The 26,594-nt window shown below is 41.4% G+C and overlaps 1 protein-coding gene across 1 annotated transcript in view; it reads right to left on the bottom strand.

The window, feature by feature from the left end:
- Nucleotides 1-725: 725 nt before the first annotated feature.
- The window catches only part of LOC140734225 (prolactin receptor-like), a 76,656-nt gene continuing 50,787 nt past the window's right edge, over nt 726-26,594 (bottom strand). The window contains exons 8-14 of the mRNA XM_073057911.1: nt 24,067-24,248; nt 22,516-22,658; nt 19,308-19,473; nt 18,260-18,350; nt 13,074-13,158; nt 5,490-5,740; nt 726-3,029 (exon numbers count right to left, since the gene is read on the bottom strand). Of these exons, the coding sequence (XP_072914012.1) occupies nt 3,023-3,029; nt 5,490-5,740; nt 13,074-13,158; nt 18,260-18,350; nt 19,308-19,473; nt 22,516-22,658; nt 24,067-24,248 (925 nt within the window). The 3' untranslated portion in view covers nt 726-3,022. The remainder of the gene's footprint in view (nt 3,030-5,489; nt 5,741-13,073; nt 13,159-18,259; nt 18,351-19,307; nt 19,474-22,515; nt 22,659-24,066; nt 24,249-26,594) is intronic.

Raw genomic sequence — 26,594 nt, 5'->3', positions numbered from 1 at the left:
GATTGCTGCAGTTTCTACATCACGTCAATGGTTATAATCATTGGCACAAGAGATTCTGCAGATGCTGGAAATCTTGACAATGCTGGAGCAACTCAACAAGTCAGGCAGCATCTATGGAGGGGAATAAACAGTCAGCATTCTGTGCCAAGACCCTTCATCAGGACTCATTATAAACATTGGTTGTAAAGCATTTTGGAAATCATGAAAAAGACCATAATGCAGGGTTGACTATTCCTCTCCATAGACGCTGCCCGACCCACTGAGCATTTTGCATGTGTTGCTCTGGATTTCCAGCACTTGTAGAATCCCTTGTGTTTATAATGCAGGGTTTTCCTTTTTTTTGGGATGCATTTGTTAAGAAAATATGTTCTGCAGAAATTGGAACTGGAAAAAAAAAATTTATCATCACGTGTTTTGAGGTATAGTGAAAAGATAGTTCATACAGATCATTTCAGTTCCTGCTTTATAAGCTTAGGGTTATCCTCTGGGTGTTCTAGTTGCCTCCTACAGTCCAAAGACGTACTGGTTAATAGGTTAATTGGTCATTGTAAGTTGTCTTGTGACTAGGCTAGTGTTAAATAGGTGAATTGCTGGATGGGCAATGCTGCTCTTTGGGACAGAAGGGCTTGTTTCCCCACTGTATTTCTGAATAAGGTAAAAAATAGGTCCTGTCTTCCTGATCAGTTGTAATCCCTATGGGTGAGTAGCAAACCAATAAGCAAGACTTTGGTATTTTGTGTGTCTTTATTTATTACAGAATACAGTATAATCCATGTACAATGCAGACCAGCAAATTGGTGTAACCCTCGATTTACCTCAAGGAGAGAAACACTAGAAAATAATCATAGGCTTTTGCAACTTAATTCACTAATATAATTGTCAATGTCTATAGGACATGCTCAAAAATATAGCCTGGAGCAAAAACAGAACTATCAGGGTTATATTTCAGACTGAAAAAGTCAAGTTGGCTTTCCTCATCTCAGCCCTTGCCCCAATCTACGGTAGTTGAAATGACTGAGCAGTGTCTGCAAGTAGATTCTATGACACCTGGGGCAGTTGAAGGTTTGGACACCCTGACAGGGGCTTGATTTGAATGTGGAATCTATTTAAAAATTCACAATCTTCTCTCATGCCATAACACAAATACAGTTTATGTGATTAAAACAACTAGACCACAATGCTTGAATTGATTTATTAAAGAAATGGCAGAAAATCATACGGTGCAGCTGGCAGTTCGAAAGAAGAGGTGTGATAAGACAGCAGCTTTTGGCTTCAACGGAATGCGCTCCTCAAACGTAATTTCCCAGAGAATGAATGCCTGAAGCTCAACATTTGTTAACAAGGAGTGACAATAAATGACCCTAGTGATTTGAGCAGCTTAGAAAGGAGAATGTTAGTGATGTAGAGAGGAAGAGTGATCTATTCACACACAACTTCTTGGAACTGCAAGCACATAAATACTTTATCACATGTGTTGTTGTGAAGTTCCTTTGAAAGACATAAAAGGTACTATATAAATGTAAAAAGAAGTTTGGTGGAAGAACTAAGGAGATCAAAGTTTGAACTTTTAACTTTGAGATTAAGCAGCATCTTTGAGAGGGAAGGAATTGTTGATGCTTTGGGTTGAAACCCTACATCAGAATTATATAAACATAAGTCCTCCCGTTCACCACAATATTGAATTAATCATTTACCATAATCACAGTTAGAAAGACACAGGGCAGGGGAAATCCAAAACACAGAAAATAATCACCACAAAAGGAAGGTGACATCTAAAGAATTATTCTTCTTATCATAACAGAGTTCTGTTCTCTGTGTTAGGGAAAATTACACAGTCATGGGAAAAGTAAAACTTCTCACAAGGGCTTTTGATTAATAGTACGTCAACACATTCTCTCAACCGTTCCTTTGTCATTATCGGCATTTGAAAGTTTGCTTAGTCAGCAGCTTATATTGCTTTTTTTTCAGTTTAAGCATGTCATTCACACTTTCTTGACAATACACATCAACTTCTGTTTCTGCAATATGCCAGGTAAAGTCTTATGGAAGGCGACTGTTGGAAGGGAACGGGTAATTTAATATATGGAACATTGTTGGCTACTTGCCTGGTTAGTGTGTGGTACGAATCTCCAGGCCTCCTCCTTAAGCTGATTGTGGAAACAGAACGAATCTGCCTAGTTACTCAGCTTTACTCAGTGATATGGCGTGCCTGGGAGATTTAAATACAAGCTCGAAAATCTGGACTCCAGTAATTTCAAGCAATTTTTCCAATTCAGTGAAGGTGATATTGGTAAAGAAAATAGTGTAATTTTTAGTGATTTATGATGACAATCAACTTTTAAAATGATTGCTTCTATTTACAATCATTATTTTAACAAATTCAGTTTTATTGATCTGAATTCTCCCTATAATTGATCAAGATTGCTAATTTGGTATGTTGTGTGCAGTATTTCATTGATTCCATTGTGTTTCTTTGTATTTACTGTGAATGCCTGCAAGAAAATAAAGCTCAGGGCAGTACAGTATATGGTGACATATGTGTACTTCGATAATAAATTTACTTTGGGCTTTAAGCTTTCCTGAAGTCAATGCAAATAAAAATTTCTCACTGTTTCCCATTTTATAAGCTAACATCTATGTCACATTGGAAATTGGTGACAAAGCATCAACTAATGGCTTATTCAAAAGCAAATTTTTAAAAGTATTATGATCACAGCTCAGGCAGAAATTAAATTATATTCAAATACATAAACATTTTTTTAAAGTATAATGAATACAGAGAAATTAAAAATGCAAAACAAAAGCTTTCTTAATTTAACATCAAATTATATGTTAAAAGCTGCAACAGCCCATTGTAAGTCACTTGTGACACCACAACACAGTAACAATCAAATAACTCATGCTATAAATGTTCAGGCTGCTGGTCACTCTTTTTGTCTTTCTCCCTCTCACTCTCTCTTTCTCTCTCTCCCTTCGGCCAGTTCTTGCTCACTCTTTTGCTCCTCAGCCAGACCTGGTGTTGCTATAGCCTCAACAAAGAATGAAATAAAGCAAAAACAACACTCTCAGATCAGTTTTGTAAAAGCGTTACATACAAACACTATGACAGAACGGTACCAGTATGCTTTGAGGTTGTGAATCAAACCAAATATTTAACAGCTTCACATTGCTTAGAAGGTTGCTCGATTAGTGAGTTATGATGTAGCCTAGAAGCATACTATTTTCTACTTTATATTTAATCCACTATGGTCCCACTTTCCATGTTTTTATAATAAGAAAGATGAAGTATAAATCTCTCCATTAAGTTGTCTAGTCTATACTTACGTCTATTAAGAGACAATAAAATACTCATTCAATATTTTGAAGGCAAATGGCAGATTTCCCACTAGTTAACTTTTAGCAATTGATGATGGTCACAGAGAACAGTGAGCAATAGGTCACTGGCCAGCAGACTATCTAAATAAATAGTTGAAGGCTTTTGAGGCTTTGGGCCTAGCAATTGTGGATCAACAGATCCCAAGACCACTGTGATGCACCATCAATAACTCACTCTGAGACGTAAGAAGTGAGGTATCGGCTTTTATTGACTGGAAGAATGAACAACACAACATCCTGGAGAATGAGGCCGGCCTCAGGCCTCATTCCCCTTTATACAGGGGTTTGTGGGAGGAGCCACAGGAGCAGTCAGCAGGGGTCTGTTGGGAGCAAACCACACTGGTATATGTAGTTCACCACATTCACCCCCCCTTTGTTGGAAAAGAGTCCCCAGGTGGCGAAGTTTCTTACAAGTATATTTACAGGTTAAGTCTATCAGGTGGTCGAATCTGTCGCTGCGATCTGCGTAGTTCCGGCTGTGATTGCACAGGTGCTGGAGGTGGTGATTGCATAGATGCCGGAGGTGGTGATAGCTCAGGAGACGGAGGTTGTGCTGGTTCTGGCCTAACTGGAGGTGTCAGTGGTCCCTCACGTGTGTGCGAGGCGTCCGGACTATACGCGTACGAGGTGTCTGGTACATGAGTGTCGTGAGGAGTCTGTGCCGGGCACGGTGTGCGCGGTGTCACCTCAGGTACAGGGTTCATAGTTACCGTGGAGTGTCCGGGGTAGTGGTCTGCTGCTCCTGCGGGCGCCAGGTCGCGGACAGAGACCGTGTCCTCCCGCCCATCAGGCAAGACCACATAAGCATACTGGGGGTTAGCATGCAAAAGGTGAACCCTCTCGACCAGCGGGGAGTATTTATTACTCCTCACATGTTTTCGGAGCAGCACTGGCCCCGGGGACGTCAGCCAAACTGGTAGGGTGGTCCCAGTGGCAGACTTCCTGGGAAAAGAGAATAGGCGTTCGTGAGGGGTGGCATTGGTGGATGTACATAACAGGGAGCGGATAGAGTGGAGAGCCTCAGGGAGGACCTCCTGCCATCGAGAGACCGGCAACCCTTTTGACTTAAGGGCTAAAAGTGTGGCCTTCCACACCGTGGCATTCTCCCTCTCCACCTGTCCATTCCCCCGGGGATTGTAACTCGTGGTCCGACTAGTAGCAATGCCCCTAGCTAGCAGGTACCGGTGCAGCTCGTCACTCATAAAGGAGGACCCTCTATCACTGTGGATATAGCAGGGATATCCTAACAGAGTGAAGAGCTGGCGCAGGGCTTTTATGACGGACGCGGTAGAGGTGTCGGGGCAGGGAATGGCAAAGGGGAACCGCGAGTACTCGTCAATAATACTGAGAAAATAGACATTGCGGTCGGTGGAGGGAAGGGGGACTTCTTACGTCTCAGAGTGAGTTATTGATGGTGCATCAATTTTATTGACTGGGAGAATGAACAACACTACATCCCGGAGAATGAGGCCGGCCTCAGGCCTCATTCGCCTTTATACAGGGGTTTGTGGGAGGAGCCACAGGAGCAGTCAGCAGGGGTCTGTTGGGAGCAAACCACACTGGTATATGTAGTTCACCACACACTGTTCCTTTCTTCTCAACAGCCTTCAGTTTGGAACTCATCCTTCAAGCGCAAAATGGAAAGTAAAACAGTATTTAATTCGTCCAGAAACAAAATGCTGCTAAGCCTGGAAATGCAAACATAAAGGCAAAAAATTCCTAAAAATCCTAAAAGTATCTGAGTAAGGGAAAGGTTGTCTAGCTGACACACAAAGAATTTTGATCTTGTTCGTCTCTCTGAACATTATGTGTACTTGAGAGACTGATAGAAAATACATATTTTGTCAGAAATCTGAAACATAAAATCTTGGGGAAAAAACAAAAAGAACCATAAGATCTCTAAGATAAAAGATTGGCAGCTTTCTCTTCCAGATACAAACTGAACTTATTAAGATATATCCTTTTAATTTCTTAGGGAGTTTGCTGGAAAATTCACAATCGTGTTGATTTTATTCCTGAACAAGGGACCTTTCTCCGACATAATTGGGAATTTCCCCATGTTGTAACATCACAAGGACTAGACCCTCACGTAAATATTTTCATTAATGTCATACCTACTATTCTCTACAAAATCGGTAATATCAGAAAACATCATTGCAGGAGAGGTGAATTTCGGATGAGCGTCTCCCTTGTTGTCAGGATTGAAGGTCTTTTCCGGGTTATCTGTCCTTCCAAGGTGATCATAGGACCCATCGTGGACACTGCTTGGAGTGGAATCAGGTGGGGATTCACTCACAATGCACACATTCTCATAGTAGCTTGATTTGAAGCCATCCAGTGTGTCCTTTGAGACGCCAAGCCAATCCTATAATGAATGAGAGATTGCAGACCATGTAAAGTGCTTACGTTCTTTGCTTTGGACTGCTAGGATAACTAGGTGATCACAGCACAGTAAAAACCAATTAGCTTGCTCATAGAATATTGAAATTCCACCTGCTTGGATTACAGCTCCTAACAGCTGGTACAATACTCACCCAATATTTTTGCCAGCTTGTATTCCTTCCCCTCTCCCCACCTTCTTATTTTGACTTCTTCCCCCTTCCTTTCCAGACCTAATGAAGGATTTCAGCTTGAAGCATGGACTGCTTATACTTCTCCATAGATGCTGCCTGGCCTGCTGAATTCCTCCAGAATTTTGTGTATATTGCTCCAATATGTTCATTTTCTCTTTGCTGCGAGTTTTTTTCAAATCTATGGTTAAGTATCCTGAAGCACTGTCTAGCAACCCATGTCTAATTTTCAGTCTTATTGGACCGAAACTCTAAATAAAATATTCCATGAGCACTGGAAAAACTTGAGTCAATGGACATCAAAGTGAAGATACTCCAAGATTTGGAATGTACTTGCACAAAGCAAGATGCTGAGGCTGCTTGACTGGTTTCACTGTAAAGTTTCATTGCTTCCAGAACCAGTACATGCTGACTGCAGTGTGTATCTTCTGCAAAATACTCTGAAATTACTTGCCTTGGTTATTACATTCACACTTTCTGTGACCTCTAACCCAAGAAAGGAAAGCATCACAGGTCCCTGGGAGCCATAACATCTGCAGGTTCTGCTCCATGTCACATCCTATCCATTTTCTGTCGTGAAGAAAAAATCCTGTAACTTCCTGCCCATTAGCACAGTTTGTCAGGTGGTCTGCAATGGTTCCAGAAGGTAGCTCAGTACCACTCTCTGAGGCATCTTGGGGTGGGCAACATGTGTTTTTGGGTGGTGGGGTGGAGATATGTCTCTACCAAAGGAGGTGGAATGTGCTCCTTCCCACCACTAGCCTGCAGGTCACCCTTGGGCAAGGTGTAGCATCTGCTTAGCCTCCTGATCAGGGTCCCATGAACCCATGGGAGCAGGTAGTGGATGGTCATATGAGCAGATGGTGCCCATCACAAGTCCTGCTTATGTGACCACTGATGTCAGGCAGAAAATCTCTGAAGAGTGTTGATAATGGCCAGGGTCAACCATCTTGGAAAGACACTGCCCAGAAAAAGGCAATGGTAAACTATTTCTTTAGAAAAATTTGACAAGAACAATCAGGGTCATGGATAGACCATGATCGCTTACGTCATATGACTTGGCACTTAATGATGATGTCATACAATACAGCACATGATGATGATAAGAATATTTATTCGCCTTGTCGGTGACATTCCTATCCCAAAAAATCAATAAATGAAATACATCCCGAAGAAACCTAACTTGTGGATATTGTCAACCCAAATAAATGGGCATCCCAAAGCATTTGCTTCAGGCTAAGTTAACAGCAGGAAGACTGAAGCCCATTCCAGCTGGAAATAGATAGACCAGACCAATGAAGTTTTAGGCTCAAGACGTTTCTGTTTGTAAATCCAGAGTTTGGCAATTAATAATATAATTTAATCCATTGGCCCTAATCTAGGGTCTTTCAAAGTATAATGTTCATCTGCTCCTTGGACAATTAAAATTATGAGAGGGTTTTGAGTTTACCTTTTGGTCTCTTGCCTTGAGTCTGGCAAGAATTGGACTGATTCAGGCAGAAATCTAGGCTACCAACAGAGAGCCACTGCAAAAACAGGGATCAGAAGTGATAAGCTAAATAGTAATCCCCCATTTTGACCCCATCTTTATCTGGAGGAAGGGAGCTATTATCTCCTCCAAAATCCCTTAAGACCATTTAGAAAGACCAACGCATAACCTTTTGACCATCATCTGTACTTTTAAAGGCAATTATTGTCCCTTCGAAATACCCCAATTGAGACCTGATGTCCAGAGTGTCAAGGATGCCCAATCAAATAAAGACAAAGAGCTTTCTATTAACTCCACAGGCATTTGCAAAATGTGCCTTTGAGAAAGTTGTGCACCAGTTCAATGCAATATAGAAATCCTGAGTTAATGGCAGAGAGGGAAAAGGGGAAGGATTGTACATCACTTTGAGTTATTTGTTTTAGACCATAAGACCACAAGACATAGGAACAGAATTAGGCCACTTGGTCCATTGAGTCTGCTTCCTCACTTGATCACAACTGACCCATTCAACTCCATTGTCCTGCCTTCTCACCATAACCTCTCACACCCTGTCCTATCAGGAAGATATCAACCTCCACCTTAAATACATCCAATGACCTGGCCTCCACAGCCAACTGTGGCAATGAATTCCACAGGTTCACCACTCTCTGGTTAAAGAAATTCCTGCTCATCTCCTTTCAAAATGGACATCCTTCTATTTTGAGGTTGTACCCTCTGGTCCTGAATTCCCCCACTGTAGGAAACATTCTCTCCACATCCACACTTTGTCTTGGCCTTTCAACATTCGATAGGTTTCAATGAGATCCATATCATTTCTTGAAACTCCAGTGAGTATGGGCCAAGAGTCATCAAGCACTCCTCATATGATAAGCCTTTCAATCCTGGAATAATTTTTGTGAACTTCCCCTGATAAGGGGCCCAAAACTGCTCATAACACTCCAAGTGAAGTCTCACCAGTGCCTTATAAAGCCTCAACATTACACCTCGTCAAAAGCCTTCTGAAAATCCAAGTACACAACAAACACTGATTCACCTTTGTCTATCTTGCCTGTTATTTCCTCAAAGAATTCCAAGAGATTGGTCAGGCAAGATTTTCCATTAAAGAAGCCATGCTGACTATGACCTATTTTATCATGTGCTTCCAAGTACCCTGAGGCGTCATCCTTAATAATCAACTGTAACATCTTCCCAACCATTGAGGTCAGACTAACTGGCTTATAGTTTCCTTTCTTCTGCTTCTCTCCCTTCTTGAAGAGTGGAGTGACACTTAAAATTTTTCAGTCCTCTGGAACAATGCCAGAACCTAATGATTTTGAAAGATCATTACTAATGCCTCCACATTCTTTTCAGCTACCTCAGGAGTAGTCCATCTGGACCACGTGACTTATCTACCTTCAGTGCTTTGAACTTCCCAAGCACCTTCTCCCTAGTAATAGCAACTGTCATCACTTCTGCCCCCTGACTCTCTCAAGTTTCTGGCTTACTGCTAGTGTTTGCCACAGTGAAGACTAATGCAAAGTACTAATACAGTTCATCCGCCATTTTCTTGTCCCCAATTACTATCCCTGCAGTATCATTTTCCAGCGGTCCATTATCTACTCTTGCCTCCCGTTTACTCTTTATATATCTGACAAAAAACCTTTTGTATCCTCTTTGATATTATTGGCTAGCTTACCTTCAAATCTTCCTTCCTTATAGCTTTTACAGTTGCCTTTAGTTGGTTTTTAACAACTTCCCAATCCTCAAACTTCCCACATATTTCTGCTCTATTATATTTCCTTTCTTTGGCTTTTTATGTTGGCTTTGACTCTTCTTGTTAGCCACAGTTATGTCATCTTGCCTTTAGAATACTTCCTCTTTGGGATGTATATATCTGGTGCCTTCCAAATTGGTTCCAGAAACTCTACCCATTGCTGTTCTGCCATCATCCCTTCCACCTTAGCTTCTCCCTCTCAATTTTCTTGGTGAATTTTATCATTTTATGATTACTGTCTCCTAAGGGTTCCTTTACCTTAAGCTCCCTAATCAAATCTAATTGATTACACAACACCCAGTCCAGAATAGCTGATCTCCAAGTGGGCTAGTCTAAAAAGCCATCTCGCAGTCATTCTACAATTTCCCTCTCTTGGGATCCAGCATCAAATTAATTTTCCTAATGCACCTGCATATTGAAACTCCCCCATGACTATTGTAACATTGCCTATTTGGCATGCATTTTCTATCTTCTGCTGTAATTTGTAGCCCACATCCGTGCTACTGTTCAAAGGCCTGTATATACAGTAATTCCCATCAAAGTCTTTATGCCATTGCAGTTCCTTAACTATACCCACAAGGAGTCTACATCTTCCAATCCTATTCATCTCTTTCTAAGGATTTTACTTCAATTGTTTTTTTACCAACAGGGTCACCACCCCTCCTCTAGCTACCCTCCTGTCCTTTTGATACAATCTGTATCCTTGGATGTTAAGCTCCCAGCTATGATCGTCTTTCAGCCACGACTTAGTGATGCCTACAACATCTTACCTGCCAATCACTAACTGTGCTGCAAGATCATCTACTTTATTCTGTATACTGCATGTATTTGAATATAACACCTTCAGCTGGTATTCGTCACCCTATTTGATTTTGTCCCCACGTTACCTTGCAACTCATCCCACTGACTGCAATTTTGCCTCATCATCTGCCTGTCCTTCCTGACAGTTCCGCAACACACTGCCTGTACTCGTATGGAAAGCGCCTCATACTCAGCCCCGTCACAAACATTCTCATCCCCTGGCAACTTAGTTTAAACCCTGCCTAGCAGCCCTTGCAAACCTTCCTATGAGGTACTGGACCCCTCAGATTCTAGTGTAACCCGTCCCTTTTGTACAGGTCAGTCCTTCCCTCGAAGAGATCCCAACGACCCAGAAATCTGAAACCCTACCCATTGCACCAGTTCCTCAGCCACGCATTCACCCGCCAAATCACCTCTCACTAGCGCATGGCACAGGCAGCAGTCTGGATATTACTACTCTGGAGGTCCTGCTTTTCAGCTTTCTCTCTTCAGGACCTCCTCCCTTCTCCTACCTATGTAATTGGTGGCAATATGTACCAAGGCTACTGGCTGCTCACCTTCTCCCTTTAGAATTCCGTAGACCTGAGCCGAGATGTTCCTGACTCTGGCACCTGGGAGGCAACATACTCTCTGGGTGTCTCTGTCATGTCCACAGAATTTTGTCTGTAAAAGCATCTGACATTCATATTGTCCAGTACCAAAACCACATACAACGGTTGCATTCAGTTGAGGTTTGGGCAGGATGTACTTGCTATAAGTGAAGGAAATTCCAAGCAGAATTTCACTTTTCATCAGACTAAACATTTTTTTTTGTCACTGTGCACTCTTGGGAAAACTGACCGCTGGTTTATTGACACCTCTGTCACACCCACAAGCCACACTAACGGCACAGCTAACAGAGCTGCTGTGTTAAAGCTTCAGTGACCTGGGTTTAATCCTGATCTCTAGTGTTGACATTGTGGAGTTTATACATTCTCCCTGTGACTACATGGGTTACTCCTGGGTGCCTGGCTCCCTCCCATGTTCCTGCAGCTTTGTAATCTAATTGTTGTTGTTGTTCCTTTTTAACCTTGTGGTGCATTGGGGGCCTTTTTCTGCCGTTTCCTTAGCAGTTATCTGTTTTTTACGAGACTGAGTTGCTAGCAAGGGAAAGCCTGCAAGGAGCCGGCCGGATTCGAACCTGGGACCATTCGCCTCGAAGTCTGGTGCTGATACCACTACACCACCATGCATCATTGTAGGCTAATTGCTCATTGTAAATTATGCTTAGTTTGTAAGTGAGTTGATAGGAATAATAAAGGGACTATCGTAGGATTCACGTAAATGGGTAGCTGTTGCTCAGCACAGACTGGTGGGCCAAAGGGCCTGCTTTCAAGACTGTGATCTAGAGATTATTTTTCTACCTCCAGTCCAGCCTTTGGCAACTTTCCAATGAATCCCAAGCAATTTGTGATTCTTGCCCTGATGTTAATCTTCATAACTTCCAATCTTAATGATGATTTACTTTCTAAATAGGATAGAACTTACAATAAAGAATGGGCTTGCTTTCAGGAATTGAGGTGCTGAGATGATGTTTGGGATGGAGAACATCTGTCAGAATGCCAGACTAGTGAGGGAATTGGATCCTTGGAGAATAAGCCTGCTTACTTTCCTTTCATCTGCCTACCATGCTTCCTCGAGCACTTCTCCCAGCTTACCAAACCCCGTGTTAAACTACTATCAACTATTTCCTTTTTCCTTTTGTCCAATTTTTCTTTGCTACTCAGACTTCTACCAATTGAAACTGCTATTTGCTGGTTCAGTTTATAAACTTTTCAAAGACTATTTGACAACTATTCTTCCCATCTTGGTACAGAACCATACATACTCACCACCCCAGCTTTGATCTCTGATACTCACTGCGAAAAAGACTTGTGATGGCAGATTGATTACTATTGGTCTTAAAATCCCTGAATAGTAATGATAATTTCTGCTACAGTCACTATAATTTATCTCAGTAGAAGATGTTGAGGTCAGAATTGTAAATGGCACAAGCTGTCCTCCGCTCATCTGAGAGGAATTATGATTAACTTAAGGAATCTTTCCTCAGGATAAATCATCACCTTCAAAAGTTAGAAAGGACTAAGGGCTTTAAAGTTATATCCACAACAAAACTCCTGTGTCACATTCCTAGCTCAGCATACATTAAGAGAGCTCCAGTCACAGAGTCATAGAGTTGTATCATGTGGAAACTGTCTCTTTGGCCTACTATGACCATTTTACCTAGCAGTACTAATCACAGCTACCTACATTAGGTCCGTGGCTTTCTAGGTCACAGTCTAATCTATCAGCCTAAGACTAATCAGCCTCCTACTGACCTGAAGAGCTTTCAGGCAATTAACACTGCAGCCTTAACTTAACCAACCAACTCTACACCAGATCACAATAACACCGGTATCATGCTTCAAATTATAAAATCAAACCTGAGACACAAGGGATTCTGCGCGCACACACACACACACGCACGCACGAACACACGCACACACACACACACACACACACACACACACACACACACACACACACACACACACACACACACACACACACACACACACACACACACACACACACACACACACACACACACACACACACACACCAAGTCAGGTATGATTTATGGAGGGAAACAACAGTTGAGGGTCTTAGCCTGAGATACTGACTGTTAATTTCCTTCCATTGATGCTGCCTGGCTTGTTGAGTTCCTCCAGCATTTTATGTGTGTTGCAGACTTTTACATGACTAATAAACAGTTTACCATTGTTTCTTGTTACCATTGCTTCCACCTGTTCAGGCGCGGCTCCTAACCTGCCCCTACATTTCCACCCAGTACTCATCTAATCTATTCACTATTTTGTACCTTAGGGAGTGAACAGGATCTACCCTGATTTTCAGTGGAGAGCCGGGGAGACGATTAGGATGAATGCTCCGCTGTTTCTTTCTTCATCACTGTCAGCTATGCATCCAATCGCTACTGGCCAAAATGCCAAGAGATTGAAAATGGTTTTGCTTCCATGAATGGAAAACAATCCCTTTTCTTGCTTACCTGGAAATTTCCATTGTGATTGTTGAAAAGAGGGTCAAAGTTTCTGCCTGGATTTGGAATTTTTGGGATGATAATCACCTTCAATCTGCAAATAAAAAATAAAAATGGACATTATCATACATTGCCCAGAGCAAACAATTAGATGCCGAATAGGCAATGCCATTGATAATTGTGATACCAAACTGATGGTCAAAATGCAGCTATCCACGATTTTTCAGTTGGGCTTACTAAATGAACCCAGTAGTAGAATATCTGATCCTGCAAGGGAGTGGAACAATTAAAGCAAATGCAAAGCTACACATTTTCATTTCCTGACTAGGCCACATGCTTTGACCTAGATGATAAACTGTGACAGTGCCAGCTATAACCTGTTTTTGAACTTCTTTTGAAGAACCGTGTAGCTATCCTAGTGTAATTTAGTAGCAGTGACAATTCCCAATAGCTTTAAATAGGGATGGCAGATCAAGAAGGTCATTCTGTTGGGGGAAGCTCCCTCATTATTTACTCACTGAATCACTGGATAGCCTGCATAATATCCCCTTGCTGTGTGCCTGGAGACCCGTGCCAGTTTAGAGTATCCCAAAGTTCGAAGCAAGTTTATTAACAAAGTTCTTATACAGTATGCACCACGTGCAACCTTTCTTGCAGGCATTGACAGTAGAACAAAAAATACAATAAAATCAATGAAAAGCTGTGCTCAAAGACTGGCAAACAACCAATATGCAAAAGAACATAGATAAGTACTGAGAATGTGAATCTTTTGAAGTGAGTCCATGGGTGATGGAATCAGTTCTGTGTTGTGGAGAGTGAGGTTATCCACATTGATTCAGGAGCCTGATGGTTGAAGGGTAATAACTATCCCTGAACTTGGTGGTGTGGGACTTACGACTCCTGTACCTCCTTCCTGATGGCAGCAGTGAGAAGAGAGCATGCCTCTGGATGGTGTGAGTTCTTGATGCTGAATGCTGCTTTTTTTGCTCCTTGTAGATGTGGTCAACAGTGGGGAGAGCTTTTCCTGTGATGGATTGAGTTGTGCCCACCTACCTACGTATGAGATTATTATTATTCTTAAACAGTCTCATGGAATCAGGGTGGATGCTTCCATTCTGATGTATCTGGTGAGGCCAATGTGGGAACCACAAACTAAAGTGTAACATTAATAAATAATCCATGTCACTATAATAGGTTGTTCAGTTATTATACAAACCAACCTCTATTACTTATTTATTTGTTTGTTTCTTTCGTGTATTTGCAAAGTTTGTCTTTTGCACATGTTCCTTGTCAGTCTTTGGTGTGCGCAGTCTTTCACTGATTCTATTGTACTTCTTTGTTCTACTGTAAGTGCCAGCAAGAAAGTAAGTCCCAAGGAGGCGTTTGGCAATATATATACACACTTTGATAATAAATTTACTTTGGACATCCTTTAGATGACAGCAAAGATTGTACTTCCAAACACAGTGTCCTTGGCCACAATGAAATTTGGAATATTCTTGTGATTTTAAAAAAGGCATACAACAGAAATTCAAATCTTTCTTTGAATTTTGAATTTTGTCTAGTTCAATTAGGTTTGCTTCACTGGAGTTGAGAAAAATTCTTTGGAAGTTACATTCTGAAGGGTGTAAGATGATGCTGGTGAAACACAGCGATGCCCTACTGGCAGCAAACAAAACTACTAACTGAATAGTCACACTTTTTTCTGGACAATGATCACTGCAATCAATAGCCTGTAACTTCCCTTTTGGAATTGAGCCTTTACTGCCTGGCATCTTTGCAGAGTGAACTGAAGTCTCAAAGGTGCAGGGCCGTTATGGTGTGGCATGGCCATCGAGGTGGTGGGGCCTGGGCCCGACAACTAGGAATAAGCCAGTGTTTGACCATTGCTGGAGCAGATTTGGAGCCGATTCGAAATGGTAGACTCAAGGTGAGTTGAGCCAAGGCAAAGCAGAGTTGAGGTGGCAGGGCCTAGGCTCAAGAGTGAGGAATGAGTGATGTTTGACCAACTGAAGCGCCAGGCCAGATTAGAAAAGGTGGGTGAGGGCCAAAACGAGGTGATGTGGCCCAGGCTCATTGAAGAGTATTGAAGAGGCAGGCCCAGGTCTGAGAGTGAGGAATGAGCTGGTGTTTGGCCGATTTAAGCACCAAGCCAGATTGTAAAGGTCAGTATGTCAGAGCTGGAGATGGATGGGCTAGTGTACAACTCGCTCAGCGAGATTTACTCATCTGCACTCTGAACTGGGTCTGTGGCCTGCAACTAACAGGCTCCTGGACCGGCTACTGTGATGACCGGATTCATGGCTGTGAAATCACTTTCCTGAACTTTAGTACGGAATGCTTTCTCTTAATTTTTATTGTTTGCAACGATTTGTTTTTCACACATCGGATGTTTGGCAGTCTTCTTTTTTAATGGGTTCTATTGGGTTTCGTAGTTTTGCGGCTGCCTGTGAGGAAACAAATCTCGAGATTGTATATAGTGTACATACATCGACAATAAATGTACTTTGAACTTTGAACTTAAATAACAGCATTTGGGCATGGTACTAAATATTGGTCTCTCTTTCTGTAAATTGGAACATATTATATATAATTATTCTTAAAATTGAATATGCAGTATTGAAAAAGAAGACATTTCTTCAAATACCCTGCAAAAACAAAACAATGGAAGGCAATTTTCTACATTAATGATTGCAATTTGAAGGACTTCATTGTGTATAAAGTACTAATGGGATATGCTTAGAGCATAAAAGATAAAAATAAATTCTCTGCGAAACAGTGTGTGCAGGGAACTTCAAATAGAATATTGGACATTGAAGAAAGACTTCACCCAGAATCCACCCATTCACTTCAGCTGATGGAATACCAGATGGGTTGTATTAAGCAAAATCCAAGTCAATTTATTATGAAAGTGCAAAAGAAGACAAATTGTGCAAATAAAAAATAAATAAATAATATTGAGATCATGATTTGTAGAGTCCTTGAAAGGAAGCCTGCAGGCTGTGGAATCAGTTCAGATTTGAGGTGAATGAAGTTATCCGCGCTGTTACAAGAGCCTGAAGTTCGAGTGTAATAATTGTTACTGAACCTAGTGGTGTGCGACCTAAGGCTCCTGTCCTTCCTGTCTGATAGTAGCAGTGAGTCAGGAGCATGCCCTGGATACAGGGAGTCCTTGATGATAGATGCAGCTTCCTTGTGCAGTGTTCTTTGTAAATGTGATTAATGGTGGTGAGGCCTTTGCCCGTCTTGAACTGGGCTGTATCCTTCACTTTCTGCAGCTTTTTCTGTTCCTGACCACTGGTGTTTCCATACCAGGTCGTGATGCAACCAGCCAGGATACTCTCCACTGTACATCAAGAGAAGTTTGTCAAAGTTTCAAATGGCATGCCAAATCTATGCAGATTTTTAACAAAGTAGAGGCTCTGTTGTGCCCTTTTTTGTGATGGAATTTACATAAATGCATATACAACTGTGCCCAGTATCTTACCTGGCTTTGTTAGTGCAAGACCTTCTGCCAAAAATTTGCCTGAATATCCCATAGAAGGAGTCACACAACTGAATAAACATTCTATTAATTAAGATAATTATATACTGCAAATGCAAGGACAGATATCTGTGACACAAGAGATTCTGCAGTTGCTGGAAATTTAAAGTAACACATACAAAAGTCTGGATGATCTCAACAGGTCAGACATTGTTCATGGAAAGGAATAAACAGTTGACGTTTCGGGCCGAGACCCTTCATCAGATATCCGTGGCTACACTTGGGTGTCCCACAGTTGTTTTAACTGAGAAGTACTGTACCGAGCAATCCCTTTGCTTCATTCACATATTTGTGACAGAAGGAAGACAGCAACATCAGTTCCCAAATCCAACCGACAGAAAAAGAAGAATGAGGCGAGAAAGAAAACATAAAGTGAGAGGGCAAAGAGCAAAGTTCAAACAGACGAGAGTTGATGGAGATAAACCAAGAGCTGAGCATGCTATGTTGGTGCCAGAATATGTGGCAATACTTGCGGGCTGCCCCCAGCACTTCCTTGAGTCTATTGGATGTTAACACTAACTGTATTTTTTGATGTAATGGGACAAATAAATCTGAATCTGAACATTGCTTATTTCTTTCCCCTAGGAGTCTTCTCAGCATTAGGGTAGTGTGGTAGCGTTGCCATTAGCCTAACGTTGTTACAACCCCAGTGACCCACACTCAATTTCTGCCACTGCCAGTAAAGGGTTTGTCTATTCTCCCTGGTGACCACATTGGTTTCCTCCAAGAGCTCTTGTTTCCTCCCACATCCTAAGGATATATGGGTTAAGGTTGGCAGGATGTTAGTTCTGTAATAACAGCAACACTTATGGACTGCCTCCGGCATACCCTTGGACTGTGTTGAGAGTTAACACAAAAACTATGCATTTTACTCTATGTTTCAATGTTCTAGTGTACGTTCATTCGTTCAATATGTGTCATGTTGTATGATGTAGTGGAAAATGAGCTTTCTGTGACTGTGATCGTTCTTGTCAAATTTTGCTACAGAACGGCTTTCTACTCTGGGCAGTGTCTTTACAAGATGAGTGACCCTAGCCATTATCAATACTCTTCAGAAATTGTCTGCCTGGTGTCAGTGGTCGCATAACCAGGACTTGTGATGTACACCAGCTGCTCCCATGACTTCATCTGACCCTGATCGGGGGGCTAAGCAGGTGCTACACCTTGACCAAGAATGACTTGCAGGCTACGGAGGGAGGGAACACCTTACACCTCCTCTGGTAGAGACATAACTCCATCTTTCTAACCAATGGACACGTGACAAATAAAGTAATCTTTAAATCTTCATTTTGAAAGTTCATGTTGCTTTAGATTTTGGCGAGACCAGTAGGGTATTACTACATAGGCTGCTAGCCTGGTGTAACATCATCCCACAACTTGACCTCCCTTCGACCACATCAGGAAATTACATAGTTTTGATCCAAACGAAAGGAACTGTAGAGTCATGCCTATCTATTGAGCTTCAATGACTGTGTTTCTAAGAGCAGCCCTTCATAGAAATGGACCCCATGCCACATAAGTTGGCTATAATATTGTGTGCGTTCTTTGGCCGATCGTGGGGCAGCATGCCCCTGTTAATGTACGAGTAGCAGAGAAATGCAGCACAGCATGAAGAAGCATTTTATATGCGTGCTAAACTTTGGGACCTTACCTTTCTATCCTTATTAGACAGATTACAAGTAAAGTTAATACCACAATGGAAACCACGGTGACGTAGGTGTTGAATGACTCTTTTGAATCTTCTGCAAGATAAAACAACACATTCTTTTCATTATTTCAGATATTCTTGATAATTCTGTTATTATCTTTACAATTTCCTACCACTTACAGTGCTTTAGCTCCATCCCTAAATCAGTATTTCACCCCATTTGTTGATCACTATTTGATTGACAGTACATCTCACCAGGAAACAATTATGTTTTCTCCCTGTCTGCCTCTGTTCTGTATGCTAACAATTCTTACTGCCACGCCATGCGAACTTCTCACAGTGAAATTAAGAAACTTTAGAAGGTGTACAGTACTAACTGAGAGTTCTTAATTGGCATCACTAATGCCACCTACTGGTTTATCCAATTGGACAGACTTTGGGAGATACTGGGAGATCTGAGCACTATTGTTAATGAAGGGATTTTTAGAACAGGGCCAATAGAACTCTACCTACTCACAACAAAGCCCCATCACTTTTTGTGAGAATTATCTGCCTTGCCAGGTTCAGTCATTGAGAATCACCATAATGAACTGTCTAGGAGTCTTAGATTTTGGTAAGTTGGTTCACAGTATAATGAAATGGAGAGGAGCACCTGGAATGATTTTTGTTTGGAGGAGGGGTTTCTTTTACCTCATTTAGTACCATTCATTTAACCAGGAGATGGTGGGTTCAATTGTAACATTTGAAAGAAGTTTCAATAGGTACATGGATAAGAGTGGTGTGGAGGTCTGTGGTCTGTGTGTAGGCAGTTGGACTAGGCAAAAGATCAGGATGGCACTGACTATCTATGTTCTGTCTATGTGCTGCAGTGCTCTTTGGCTCTAAAAGGTGCATACCTTTTCTCGCAAGCATTCTAACTCCAAGTAACACTTGCTATTGGTTACCAGCAGGTGGAAAGCCCATGTCATCAGAAGCAACTTTAGAATAGAGCATCCCAATGACACGTTTTATCAAGATCTTGTCAATGGTTTTGCTTGCATGTTTGATTTACCTGTTTGGGTATCATTTTTACCCCAGGAAACAGGGAGGCTCCACCCACTCCACAGCTCAGTTGTGCCACAATATATGTTAATCTTGCTTCTCACGTGAAAGGTGTAGAGCTTCTCTGGATCCACACTCGCCAAATTAAACTTTGTCTGCGCCGTGACTGATACTTTCTACATGGAGAAATTATGAAAAAGTGGAATGTAGTCAAATGTGATGATGAGTTTAAAATCGAAATACAGAACTTAACAATGTGTCCTCAATCTCAAAGATGCAATATCAATGGCTCTCCACAGGGCTTTAGACCACGACAACACAAACATCTACATCAGGATGCCGTTTATCGACTGTAGCTCAGCATTTAATATCATCATTCCCACAATCCTGATTGAGAAGTTGCAGAACCTGGGCCTCTGTACCTCCCTCTGCAATTGGATCCTCAACTTCCTAACCGGAAGACCACAGTCTGTGTGGACTGGTGATAACATATCCTCCTTGCTGACAATCAACACTGGCGCCCCTCAGGGGTGTGTGCTTAGCCCACTGCTCTGCTCTCTATATACACATGACTGTGTGGCTAGGCATAGCTCAAATACCATCTATAAATTTGCTGATGATATGATTGTTGAAAGAATCTCAGGTGGTGACGAGAGTGCATACAGGAGTGATATATGCCAACTAGTGGAGTGATGCCACAGCAACAACCTGGCATAACATCAGTAAGAAGAAAGAGCTAATTGTGGTCTTCAGGAAGGGTAAGATGAAGGAACACATACCAATCCTCATAGAGGGATCAGAAGTGGAGAGAGTGACCAGTTTCAGGTTCCTGGGTGTCAAGATCTCTGAGGATCTAACCTGGTCACAACATATCGATGTAGTTATAAAGAAGGCAAGACAGCAGCTATACATTATTAGGAGTTTGAAGAGTTTTGGCATATTAACAAATACACTCAAAAACTTCCATAAATGTACTGCGGAGAGCATTCTGACAGGTTGCATCAGTGTCTGGTATGCGGGGGGGGGGGGGGGGCACTGTACAGGACCAAAAGAAGCTGCAGAGGGTCGTAAATCTAGTCAGCTCCATCTTGGGTACTAGCCTACAAAGTACCCAGGATACCTTCAATGAGCAGTGTCTCAGAAAGGCAGCATCCATTTTTAAGGACCTCCAGCACCCAGATCATGTCTTTTCTCACTGTTACCATCAGGTATGAGGTACAGAAGCCTGAAGGCACACACTCAGCGATTCACCATCTCACTTTATTTAGCATACAGTATTTCTTTTTTTTGCACATGTTTAATCTATTCAATATAAGTATACTGTAATTGATTGATTGATTGATTGATTGATTTATTATTATTATTTTTATTTTTATTTCTCTTCTATATTATGTATTGCATTGAACTGCTGCTGCTAAGTTAACAAATTTCACGTCACATGCCAGTGATAATAAACCTGATTCTGATGTTATCAGTTATTGTCTGAAGACAAATGAGACGGCCAAAACCTAGAACAAAGCACAGAATGCTGGAAGAACTCAGCTGGTCAGGTAGCATCTGTGGAGGCAAAAGGTAAAAAGTGATGTTTACGATCAAGATCCTACATCAGCTCTGGGATGGAAGAGGAAAGACTGCCAGTGTATAACCATAAGGGGGATGGAATGGAGAGATGGTTCATTAGTCCAAGGGATAGATGCTGGTTGAACCAGGTGGGGATTGGATGATGGGCAGGTGGGATCAAGTGATTGAGGGGATTAGGAAAGGTGAAAAAAGGAAGTAGAAAATTAAGATGGATGGACACAACACATAAAATGCTGGAGGGACTCATCAAGTCAGGCAACATCTATGGATGGAAATGGACAACTGATGTTTCAGATCGAGAACTACTCACTCATTAACTAGATACCCTGTTTACAGCGTAACTCCATGACCACCCTAGTTTTACCCTATTGGAGACATCTTCCCTCCCCGCTCTTTCCTGCAGCTTAACAAACTTCATTTCTCTCCTTCCTAGGTCTAAGGCAAGGGCTTCTATGTGAAACGTTCCCACAGTGACAGCCTGTCCTTCTAAGAAGTTCCAGCATTTTCTTTTATTTTAATTGCCAGTTCATACAGTTTTTTAAAAAAATCTTCATTAAATCAGTCAAATTCTGTTTGATAACATTTATGTTATATATTTTAATGCCATTCTGCAATGACAAGTTGTTGAAAGTTAATAATCAAGTGCTCCAAGTCAAATTGGGAAGCTGGATGTAGAATAAATCTCCCTTCACCCAAACTCAACTTTGGGAGTATTCTTACTTGCGTTTTGAAAATAATCGGAAAAGACTTCATTTTCTAAACCCTTATGACTGAGCAGATAATGACATTGTGGAAATGCATTGTTTTTGAGGATAAATGGGACTTAAGGAAGTGATAAAATACCTTTGAGAACTACTGAAAACTCAATCAATCCATATGTGTTGTATAAGAAAATAGAAAACGCTACTGGAAATAGCACAAGGAAATTTGAAAAAATATCATGAACAGGTGAAATGATAAAATGGGACAACCAAATCAGACATATATAGATGCAGACGATCCTTTCAGTTTCATGGAGTAATGTGGTGATTCCAGGCAAAGAGACCAGGATATCAAGATCTTTCCCCAAGTCGTTTTGTTTCCATGAAACAGCTTTAAACTGATATCATTTCAGTTGGAACAGGGGCAAGATTTTCACACAGAGGGTGGTGGATATATGGAATGAGCTTCCACAGGAAGTGGGGGAGGCAGGAACAATTACAACAGTTGAAAGACATTTGGATAGGTTTATACATGTATAGGAAAGTTGTAAAGGGATATGGCCGAAATGCAGGCATATGGAACCAGCTTAGGAAGATATCTCAGTTGCCATGTACAAGCTGAGCCATAAGACTTTAAGATATGGGAACAGAACTAGGCCATTCACCCATTGAACCTGCTCTACCATTCCATCATGGCTGATTTACGTGCATTATCCTATAGCTCTATGTCTATTTTACCAGCCGTAAAGCAGATGGCCTTCAGTGTGAGGAAAGACCAACAGAGATCCAATCCAGTTGCCTGAGGGAGGAACCCTTCATCTTAATTGACAGTGGCAGGTGTTACACCACTTCTGCTGCTCTAACCCACTCTTTGGAGTTAGTTATTAGCCTCGACAGGAAACTCGTGTTCATGGCGTAGTCACTGTCACTCTGTACCTGCCACTCCTTGTCCTTGTTATTCCGGTGCCTGATTTCATATTCCAAACATCTCTCTGTGTCCATTGGAGCGTCCCATTTCAAGAGGAGACCATTGCTTTCTGAAGTATTGACTCTCAGGTTTCCAGGTGGAAAGGGTTGCACTGAAATGTAGCAAAGAATTTTAGTCCTGTTAGAAAAGGAGCTTAATCCAAGCTTATCAGAGTAGAGCTTCATCAGAATTTTGGCATCATTTCAAATTCAATCCGAAGATTGGATATTGCAATTTCCTCATCTGTAGGATATGGATGAAAACTTCCCACATCATTAACTATCCAGACATATTAGCTACAGATCTGTACATGTGTTTGATTGCATACCATCCAGATGATATTAATTAATCTGAAATAAAAAGCTGGAGTCAACAGTGGTGATCATGAAACTTTCAAAAGATAAAAGATTAGCTTTATTTGTCACCTGTACAGCAAAACACAAAGTGAAATGTGTACTTTGCATCAAATCAAATCAGTGAGGAGTGTGCTGGGCAGCCTCCAAGTCTCTCCATGATTCTGGTGCCAAGGTAGCATGCCCACAACTCACTAACCCTAACCATATGTCTTTGGAATGTGGGAGGAAAGCAGAGCACCTGGAGGAAATCCAAACAGCCACAGAAAAAATGTACAAACTCTTCCAGCCAGTGGAGGAAAGTATATGTGGGTCGTTAGCCCTCTGAAGTGTTATGTTGAGCACTATGCTACCATCCCACCTGAAACTTTCAAACTAAATGTTGGTCTCTCTTTGATCAGATATTTAAAACTCAAAATTAACTTGCCTAAAACACCTCTTTGAAGATTTTTCTCAAAGATTCATTTCTTCACCTGATTATTAAAGTATGTGTAACTATTTGTTTATCATTTATATTGAAGTTTATTTTCTTACTAAATAAATTACGGACTTACTTTTTGATTGTAAGTTAATGATTATAACGCTAAGGTCATTGCTGGGGTTGGACCCAGTGCTGCAATGCAGAGTCACAATAACAAATCAGAAACCATTGATAAAAGTAAGAGAATTGGGTAGAATCAAGTTAACTGGCAAATCAGCCAAATGTTGAAATCCAAGCAAGCAAAAAATCTAGCTTTGCAACTGAGCTCACCATTGATCTTTTGAGGATAGATTGCCTTAAAATTCAAAGCAAACCATTACATAACAGAATGCTATCAGCAGAAATTAATGTGATGATATGCAAGTCAACAACATCTATGATCACCTTTGAAGATTTATGAGTAATATGCCCAACTAACTCAATCTACAATATCTTTAACTGCACCATGCCCCACTGCCAGGACCTAAGTACGTTATGGAAACCCATCTGTTAACTTACACTGACATCACTGACTCCCAGTGTTTTACTAGTTCTGAGTTCTCTCAGCATTGACCTGAGCTGGAATTTTTTTTTGTCACTTCTTCTGTCACTGGACATTAATATAAATAAATGGAATAATCTTCCCCAAAGAGCGTGATTTTGGCTTTACCAATCTCAGCCAGAGTTTTCTTAACAAATATTCTTACCTTGGTCCTGAAGCTGAAACTTTCTGTTGCTTGTTGTAACGATTCCTGAATCACTGGATCCATTTATGAGAATGTGAAAGTCTTTGAATTGTATAATGTCACTGGCTGAGAAATTGCATCCAATGTTATAGCCAACCTGCTGAATGTAGTTCCTACATTCCACTGCTGGTTGTGTGACATACCTGCAAAGAAAAGCAAATAGCCATATTTTCTGTTATGAGTGGGAAATTAAACATTGTAAAAGTTATACTTACAAAATGATAAGAAGAAAGAAAGATAGTCTAAAAATTCATACGCATAGTACTGTTTATTTATCGGTGCTACTTCTTTGAAAAACAAGTATTTTCAGAATAGAACTTGATGAGATAAATTCCCTGCTGAATCATCTCCACTTTGAAGCATTAACTGGAAGTATCTGATCATGATCTATTCCATATTGATAATGAGAATTCAGCATCTGATTGTCTGATAACATTCTGATGAAACTGATTAATCTGAAACACAAGAGTTCCTACAGATGCTTCTTCCTCAGCCATTCACCTTTTCCACTTATCACCTCCCAGCTCTCATTTCATCTCCTCTTCCTCACCCATCTACTTCCCCCCTCACCTGCTTTCACCTATCACCTTCTGGCTTGTACTCCTTGCCTACCCCACCGGCTTATTCTGACTTCTTTCACAGTCCTGATGCAAGGTTTCTTCCTGAAACATTAGCTCTTTATGCTGCTCCATAGATGCAACCTGACCTGCTGAGTTTCTCCAGGATTTTGCATGTATTACTGTGGGTTAATCTCAGTTGTGATGCAAGGTTTCAACCTGAAATGTTGATAATTCTTTGTTCGTCACAAATGCTGCTTGGCTCACTGAGTTTCTGTGGCACACTATTGTTGCTCCAGATTCCAGTGCCTTCAGTCTCTTCAAATTCAAGTTCAAGTTTAATTATCATTCAACAATACATGAATATAGCCAAATGAAACAGCGTTCCTTCAGGACCAAAGTACCAAACACATTACCAACAGCACAAAGCATAAATAGCAAATATGGTTATGATTTCAGAAAAAAACATACAGTCACAAAGAAAATCAAATATAGACCAAGTCCCTGAGTGGCATAACTATAGATTGTCCTGGTCCAGCTTGTTCATCCTCTGGCTGAACACTGGAGGGCTGGACCAACAGGAGTGGCCAGCTCCCTACCCTGCAAGGATTCTAGTGTGTACCACCAAGACTCTCGCAGAGCATGTCGGTATCTTGTCTCCTAGTCAGCTACAACAGGTGATACTGTGGCAACGCAACTCCCTGCCATCGCTTTCGCCAATGACCCAGTGAACCGGACATGCGGCATTGTGAATTACCAATGTCCATCGGGTTTGTGATACCAGTATTGGACCGCGCATCTTCTCGGCAACGTGGCGTAAACACAACTGCATGCAATAAATCCAGCTGCATCACTATTGAGCAACTCACTGATGGGATAGTACTGCAGTACTTGCATTAGTACCATCCAGCACAAACCGGCAATTGTAAAAAAGACGTAAGGGATGAACAAATGCACCTTTGATTGGGCTTGGTTGGGCCAATGTGTCCAAGCACATCATCATCTTTTGGATTTTTGTATCAAGATTAATCTGCTCTTGGAGATTTGGGGATTTTTCAAGGACAGTTAAAATGGCTTAGTCAAATTGGCATTCCTAATTTGAATTTTTGGAAGAGATAATTTAATATGTTGATGAGGATATTGCAGCTGGTGTTTTCTATGTGGGCTTTAGTAAGGTCCTGCATGGGAGGAACCTATCTAATCCAGGGCAATTTAGTGCACTGGATTTAAAATTAGTTGGGTAATAGGGGATAAGGGGTTGTCTGTGACCTATGGTTGATCAAGGAGGTCAATGCTGGAGCACTCACTTACTAAATACTTTATCAATCTGGACAACATATCACCTGCAGCACCAGGGTCCGAACATGCTTGACCACTGCTATACTATGATTAGGAATGCCTACTGTTCCATGCTTGACATGCCGGAATTGGCCATTAGGAATGAGGTGAAGCTTTGGAATTTAGAGGGCACAATTCTAAAATGGGTGCAGGAACAGTGTGATCTGGAAGGGGGTGCAGGAACAGTGTGATCTGGAAGGGGGTGCAGGAACAATGTGATCTGGAAGGGGGTGCAGGAACAGTGTGATCTGGAAGGGGGTGCAGGAACAATGTGATCTGGAAGGGGGTGTAGTAACAATGTGATCTGGAAGGGGGTGCAGGAACAGTGTGATCTGGAAGGGGGTGCAGAAACAGTGTGATCTGGAAGGGGGTGCAGTAACAATGTGATCTGGAAGAGGGTGCAGGAACAGTGTGATCTGGAAGGGGGTGCATTATATTTTGTAAAAGGCAAGGAAGGTCCAAGAAGTAGTTAAAAAGGAAAAATAAGCGATATTGGGATTTTAACAAAGATATAAAGGCCTTGGAAAAGTAGTGGAACATTCTATCTAGACTCTTGCAATGAGGAACTTCAGTTCTGTGAATAGGCAAAAGAAG

Source organism: Hemitrygon akajei, chromosome 10, assembly GCF_048418815.1.
Source record: "Hemitrygon akajei chromosome 10, sHemAka1.3, whole genome shotgun sequence".
Classification (NCBI taxonomy): domain Eukaryota; kingdom Metazoa; phylum Chordata; class Chondrichthyes; order Myliobatiformes; family Dasyatidae; genus Hemitrygon; species Hemitrygon akajei.
Note: the sequence above shows the minus strand (reverse complement) of the source record. Positions and strands in the feature narration are given on the sequence as shown.